The following is a 7,503-nucleotide window of genomic DNA, read 5'->3' on the forward strand; positions in this document are numbered from 1 at the left end:
AGAGAGGTGGGTGCAGACTCCTCTGTGCAATTGGCCCACTGGAGTCTATAATGGCTTCTGAGGCCCTAAGAGTTTTTTCCATGAGAGAATTTTATATGTGCATTTTTTTTGTTTTATTTTAGTTTGTTTTTGTTTTGGGGCCACACTCCAGTAGTGCTCAGGAGTTCATTTCTGACTCTGACCTCAGGAATTACTTTTGGCAGGCTCAAGGGACCATTTGGGGTGCCCGGCATGGAACCCGGATCAGCCACATTAAGGCAAATACCCTACCTGCTTTCCTATTGCTCTGATCCCTGGTATGCATTTTTTTTAAAGTGGAATGGTGAAAAGATGATATTTAACCAGCATTACCCACCACCCTGGACCCCTCAACAGAGACCATCCTGAAGAGGAGGGAAGACCTGGAAGACACTTCCTAGAGAGATTGGAACTGGCCAGGAATGACCTGAAGTCTTACCCTTCCTAAAAGCAATTCAGAAAGACAAACAGTAGAGAAACCTCGCCCAAGCAGCTGTTATCTACCAAAGCAGCTGGTTCATTTACTAGGATATGGACATACTTCTCAAACAGTTGGCATATTCTTCTGTCCAAGGCCCCTCTGCCCCCCATCACTCTGACTGCCAGGACCCTCCTCCAGGAATCCCCTCCCCAATTTTTTCCCAGGCTCCAGCAATCACAAGGTTAATATCTGTCCCCTGCAGGGGGCTTCCAGAACATTCCAATGGGTCAGGGCTTCTGATGAAATGCTTTAAAGATCCTTGGAGGGGGGTAGGAGGGGGCCATCCTCAAAGGGAGTTTAAGGATCTGTAACATCTTCAGGGCCACTGGCTGAGGGGCCACCTCTGGGGTTGGCCATAGAGCTGGGATCTGGCGTCAGGACTCCAGGATAAGGGACTTGCCTGTGATTGTGACCAGTGCCTATCCTCTGACCTCCCAGTCACACTAATCTTCAAAGCTCAGGGCCCAATGGCCTCCACCATTATCTCTGTTCTTATTCCCATTCGAATTCACAAGGCAAATGCTAGCTTCCCAGAGGCAGCCTGTTGCCTGGAATGCCAACTGGGGCAGCAGCAAAGACCTGAAGAAAGCACCTATGGTTGGTACAGGGAAGCACAAGCCAGTGTCAACTGAGGAAGAGCTCAGGCACAATCTATCCTGCCCCTGTATTTCATTCACACCAAACTAGGACACCACCCACCTGCAGTCAAGAAAGCCCCCAAGTCTGAGAGCTAGGGAGCATCAAAACTTCTACTTTGCATTTTTGCTTCTCTTTTTAAATTTTGAAAAATCCCAAGGAAGGACCACTAAGTTTTGAAGACATAACCAAGAACATTCAATTCTGTTACCAGGCATGTGAGCATTCAGAATAAGCCAGGATGGAGACTGAAATCTCCTGGTCAAGCTTGGTACCCCTTTCCCCCTCTTCTTTTCTCATGACCTCTCTCCCTCCTTCTGATGCAGAAGCACATACAAACACTCTCTGGAGCAAATCTTTATAAAAGTTGTCAGAAATGCTAGGAAAATATTAACCACCCAGTCTAGTAACCGATTTATATGTCTTATCTTAAACGTATGATTTGAAACCAGATTAGAAACCTGAATTCTATACATCTGTTTTGAAGACACAGAGACATGTTAGAGCTGTGTTCGGGTTGGGTGATTACACAAACACAAAGGGAAACATAATCCACACCAGATACCCCAGGAAACCAAAGGCCTAAGAAACAGGTAATATGTCCATGAAACAGGAAAACGTTGACTTGTCACTAGGCCAATTGGTTGCCACACATAATTTCTTTCCCTGAATAACATAAACAAGCAGGGTTCTCCCCGTTTCATACAAGAGAAGGAGAGCCGCAGGAGACCAGCTGTCTTATTGTATACAGTCCCACTGCCTGTTTCTAATAGCAAGACAAATTCTTGATGGAAAATGTACAAAGTAATTGAGCTGGCAAGAAATCAGAAGGAAATACCCAGATCCTTTCTTCCTTGTTACAAACATACAACACTTCCGAGCTCAGAATCAGACAGGAAATGAAAACAAAGGTTACCTTATATGTTTTTACATGAAGGACAGGTTTTATGCAATATAGATTATTTGATTTTATGTTAGGTGGCTTTCTATAATTGGGAGGGTTTAAGTTTAAAAGGAATGCCTGCACACCAAAAAATAAAATTAACTTGAGTGAAAATAAAAAAGTCATGTGGAATTTTTTTTGAAAATGGCCATACGGTAAAATTTGTATCTGAGTTGTTATAAAATAAAAATAGAATTTCAACTTCTTTCTTCCCCCAATCTCCATTTCAGTGCTGAGGATCAAACCCAGGGCTTTGTCCGTGCAAGAACCAAATATCCTCCCAGTGTTATAGCCCCAAACGCCAGCTTTTTAATTAGGGGGTCAAGGGAAGATAAAGTATAAATCTTGGCTTTTTAAAGCATGGCCGAGCCTGACATGAAAATGGCAGGTGAAGTAGGTCATGAAGAAAGGGGTTGGACAGGAAATGGGTGATGAAGGAGTTGGGGGCACAAATGCTCCAATGCTCACAAGGCGACCTGAAGACTTACTTGGGTGGGTCCTTGGGTTTCCAGTATCTGCAGAAGAGGAATTGGCCGTCGGCATTGATCAGGTGAGGGACATCTTGATAGGGAATGTTCTGTGGGGTCCGTCTGGGAGAACTTTTCTCCGGCATTCTGACACGGTCGTCAAGTCCTTGGAAGAAAGAAGGAAATATTCGAAAGTCAGAAAGATGGGGAAAAAATAAAACAAGAGATGGGGTCGAGAGCCTCCTTTAGTCAGTAACAGGTTTTTCTTAAGCAGTTACACACACACACACACACACACACACACACACCTCTATTTTAAAGATTTTTTAAAAGGCAAGCCTTTTGCAATCTCTCCAAGACTTAAAAAAAAAAAAAGCCCATTTGTTCTTAAGTAAAAAAAAATGCTCATTTAAAAAAAAAGTGCTTCATTATACCCCCCCCCAACCCATCTGTGTTTATTTTAAATCATTCAGGAAACTTCATCTTAAAGACTATTTTAGCTGTAATCAAGTGGAAATTACAGTCAGCTCTGCGGGTATAAAGACCCAGCTGCAAGAAGCCCCGATCTCTCTGAAAATTCCCCAAGGAAGTTTTAAAGGGGTGCAGTAAATGAGGTGAATGATACTCCGATGAAGAATTCCTTCTGCCTGAAATTCCAAAGATGCCATGACAAACCTGTTTCCATCCTCTGCTGGCTTTTTGCATTCCACCAAGAAGCAGAGCCAGGCAAAACAAAAAACAAAACAAAACAAAACAAAAAAAAAAAGTGGGGGTGAAGTGGGGGTGCAGGCTATTCCCTCATCTCGGTGGTCACCGGGGTGCAATGCAAGCAGCTTCAGAGCCCCCCTGATTCTCCACTTTGCACCCCCTAGACGCTTTAGGGGCGCTCTGAGCGTTGGGAGCCTGCTGCCAAGCTCTCCCCGACAAGCTCTCCGGGGATTGGGGGGGCTCCCCTCCTTTGCCAGGGCGGGACTATCGCCTGCCTTTCTCCACTCACAAGTTCAAGGCATCACTTTTCCTTCCCCCAAAACAAATCATCCTCCGCTGCAGCAGGAGGAGGCTTGGAGAAGAGATGGGTCGTGCGCCCAGCACCCCTACTTTGCCCAGGAGGAAACTGGGCTTGGGTGCGTTGGGGAAACTAGCCCTGAGCGCGCAGCGCGCACCGAGGCACCTCGCAGAGGCACCCCCAAATGCGGGGTCCCCCACCCACCCACTGGGACAAAGTCACCCCAGAGGGGAGGCTCCAGACAAACTTTAAGAGCGCAGGTTGGGGACGCAGCTACCACGGGGTGGGGTAGGGTAGGAAAAACCTGGAGACTTGAGGCGCGCTGTCTGTCTGTCCGTCAGTCCGTCCGTCCGCCTGTCAGTCTTTCTGCCTGTCTTTCTGTCTCCCTGTCTTTCTGTTTCTCTATCTGTCTGTTTGTCTTTCTGCCTTTCTGTCTGTCTGACTTTGTCTTTCTGTCTGTCTGTCCGTCCTCTACTGTCTTTCTGTCTGACCTTCTGTCTATCTGTCTTTCTGTCTGTCTGACTTTCTGTCTGTCTTTCTGTCTGTCGTCCCTCTGTATGTCTTTCTGTTTGACTTTCTGTCTTTCTGCCTGTCTTTCTATCTGTACGTCTTTCTGTCTGTCTGTCCGTCCACCTGTCTGTCTTTCTGCCTGTCTGACTTTCTGTCTGTCTGTCCGTCCGTTCGTCTGTCTGTCCGTCTGTCTGTCTGTCTGTCTGTCTGTCTGTCTGTCCGTCCGTCCCCAGGACGACAGTGGGGAACAGGAAGATGGAGTTGCTGGGGGACAAGTTGCTTCAGAGAGCAGGGGAGGACGCGCGCGCACACACACACACACACACACACACACACACACACACACACACACACACACACACCACTCGCGCATCCCCGCGCGCGCACCAGGGCGCACGGAGCCCACGCCGAGCGAGCGAGCGTGCCAGGGACCCCCCGAGGCGTGCAGCATGCGCCCCAACCCCCTGAGGACGGCACGGGCAGCCCGGGGCGGGGAGCGGGCCCGGCAGTCGTTACCGGGGCCACGGTGCTGGCGCGGCGCTGGGTTCCCCGAGCTCCGTGGGTCGGTGGCGGGCGAGCCGGGGCCGGGCCGAGCTGCGCGCACCGGATCGGCGTGGCCAGGGCGCGGCGTCTGCGCCCACTTTATCCCCGGGCCCCGCTCGGCGGCGGCGGCGGGGGCGGCCCGCGGTGGGTGGGGACGGGACGCGCGGGGAGGCGGCGCCCGGGGCCCACGTGTGCCCGCCCGGGCCGTGGGGAGGAGCGGGGAGCGGCCCGTGGCCCGGCCACGCGCGGGCAGCCGCGCCCCAGGGTGGCAGCTGGGGACCCGCCCGCATGAGCCCTGCGCTCCGCAGGGACACACTACCCAAGACTAACCACACAGGGGCACATGCACCACATAGACAAACATGCAAGCATACACACTGCCTAAGACTGCACATGTAAGGACACACACACACACACACACACACACACACACATGACACAAGCCTGCATACAAGAATACACACATGGGGCCGGAGCTGTAGCTCAAGGGGTAAGGCGTCTGTCCCCCTTGCCTGCTCTAGCCTAGAACGGACCGCCTTTGGAGACCCCGGTGTCTCATATGGTTCCCCAAGCCAGGAGCAATTTCTGAGCGCATAGCCAGGAGTAACCCCTGAGCCTTACCGGGTGTGGCCCAAAAACCAAAATAAAAAAAAAAAAAAACATACCCCAGGGACTACACAGACATATAGTTCATAGCCTCTACACACAGAGATAGACAAACATAAAGACCGCACGAAGACACCATACAGAGAGACACACACTGCAAGATCCTACACACAGGAAGACACCCCACAGATAAACACATACAAAACTTCAGACAGACCCACCACAGACACATGTACTCCATGAAACTCTACACACAGACATACTACTGTACAAGACTCCACACACACTTAATACATAGAGACACACATGCTACCCATACTGATGCCGCACAGATGCAGCTAACACGTAGGGGACCGATACACTCAGTCATCAGATCACAGTCACGCATGCTAGATGCATGCATACATCGCACCATACTCAGCTCTTTGACACCACACACATGCAGACACACAAACACATACAAACAAGATAGACATGTGCGTTCTCAATGCACAGAATCTGCCACACAGACCAACATATTTGTACATACATTCCTATCACACAATCCACATACATCACAACATTTGTACAGACACACACACAAGACGGGAGGAAGTTTTGAGGCCCACTTGTCCAGGGCTTGGCCCTCTACTGTCGTTCACAGTAGTTTGTTAGGGATCAAACCTGGTCAGCCATATGCAAGGAAGTGCCCTACCCACAGTACTATCACTCTGGCCCCATTCACAGCAGCTCTTTCATGCTCAGGAAGTTGAACAGCCAAAGGAAATCTCTGGTGTCTCTACACAGGCCATGCAATGTAGTTGACATAAGAGAGTTGGACGCATAGGAATGAGCACTGGACTCAGAGTCCAGGCCCTCTGAGTCCATCAGTGCCTCCATTTGCCCCATGTACTTAGGCCTCCACTCACCTGCAGCCTTGAGTGACATACCTGTAGCTTCAGGCCTAGAATGATGTGCCACTCATTCTGATCTCAACCCACCTACATGTCCTTTGCCCTTTTGCAAGCAACATTTTACATCAGAGCAGTGTTGAAAAGCGTGGCAGCTCTCCCAAATGGCAGTTCTCTCCCAAAATCGATGTCTCAATGTCACTGTTTACAGGGTGGTCCAGCTTGCTCTGAGCCTGTGCGCTCGCTTACGAAATAGGACAGTAACCTTGGAGAAGAGCTTGACTAGGCCAGCCCTTCAGAACTGGAATAGCTTGACCTGCTCTCTGGCTTCAGCAGAAGGAGCCATTAAAGGCGTTTTCTTTGGGCAATATCTACAATAAACACGCAGGAACTGTCTGGTGCATTTTGGGTAATAAGTAATAATAATAAGAAGAAATACAGAGAAATGCCTCACATCCTTATCCCAATGGAAACTTTCTGAACAACTTTAAGGAGCTAAGGGGCCTTCAAGCTGACCATACTAGGATGTTCTATGGTTTTACTTGGGAGAAATTTCTTCAAGGGTAGAGGCCATCAGGACCCCACTGAAGGGGGCGAACAAAGCCCACCGGATCACTCTTTAAATAGCCACTGTTTCCAATTTTTTAAGTTCCAGCGATTTCATGATTTACAATACACAGTGCGACAGTTTTAAGGCTTTGCTGGAGATGCCAGAGGAAATATAGTGGAAATGTTGGGTAAAGTTCTTAAAAAGGAAATGAGTATGTTGACAGACAGTGAATTTTGGGGTTAAGAGATTAGGATTAGTGTGCTGTTCTATCTCTGACAGTTAATTAAAATAAAACTATTTGGAAATCGTTGTAGACATTCACTGAGAGTTGTAAGGAATAATTCAGAGAGATGCCTCATGCCCTTTAGTCCAATGGAAACTTGTTGAACAATTCTAGGACAGACTATTGATGTTGAGCGTTAAGACACACAATAGTGCCCTGAGAGATAGCACAGCGGTGTTTGCCTTGCAAGCAGCTGATCCAGGACCAAAGGTGGTTGGTTCAAATCCCGGTGTCCCATATGGTCCCCCATGCCTGCCAGGAGCTATTTCTGAGCAGACAGCCAGGAGTAACTCCTGAGCACCGCTGGGTGTGCCCCCCCCCCAAAAAAAAGACACACAATAGTCAGGCCGGAGCAATGGCTCAGCAGTAGTGCATTTGCCTTGCATGCAGCTGACTCAGGATGAACCTTGATTCGATCCCTGGCGTCCCATATGGTCCCCCAAGCCAGGAGCAATTTCTGTGTGCATAGACAGGAGTAACCCCTGAGAGTCACCAGGATTGGCCCAAAAATTAAAAAAAAAATAGAAGGTCACAGAGTAGTGCTTTGCAAATATTGTCTCTGCTTCCCTC

At 49.0% G+C, this 7,503-nt stretch overlaps 1 protein-coding gene across 2 annotated transcripts in view; it reads right to left on the reverse strand.

Moving 5' to 3' along the window:
- The window catches only part of MGLL (monoglyceride lipase), a 114,868-nt gene extending 108,728 nt beyond the window's left edge, over positions 1-6,140 (reverse strand). The window contains exons 1-2 of one of the 2 annotated variants that reach the window (XM_049766544.1): positions 6,119-6,140; positions 2,567-2,711 (exon numbers count right to left, since the gene is read on the reverse strand). In XM_049766544.1, coding sequence (XP_049622501.1) covers positions 2,567-2,711; positions 6,119-6,137 — 164 coding nt within the window. In that variant the 5' untranslated portion in view covers positions 6,138-6,140. Of the gene's footprint in view, positions 1-2,566; positions 2,712-3,220; positions 3,387-6,118 lie in introns of those variants that run through there. The other variant, XM_049766545.1, reaches the window with a different exon arrangement.
- Between the last annotated feature and the right edge of the window lie 1,363 nt (positions 6,141-7,503).

Source organism: Suncus etruscus, chromosome 20, assembly GCF_024139225.1.
Source record: "Suncus etruscus isolate mSunEtr1 chromosome 20, mSunEtr1.pri.cur, whole genome shotgun sequence".
Classification (NCBI taxonomy): Eukaryota; Metazoa; Chordata; class Mammalia; order Eulipotyphla; family Soricidae; genus Suncus; species Suncus etruscus.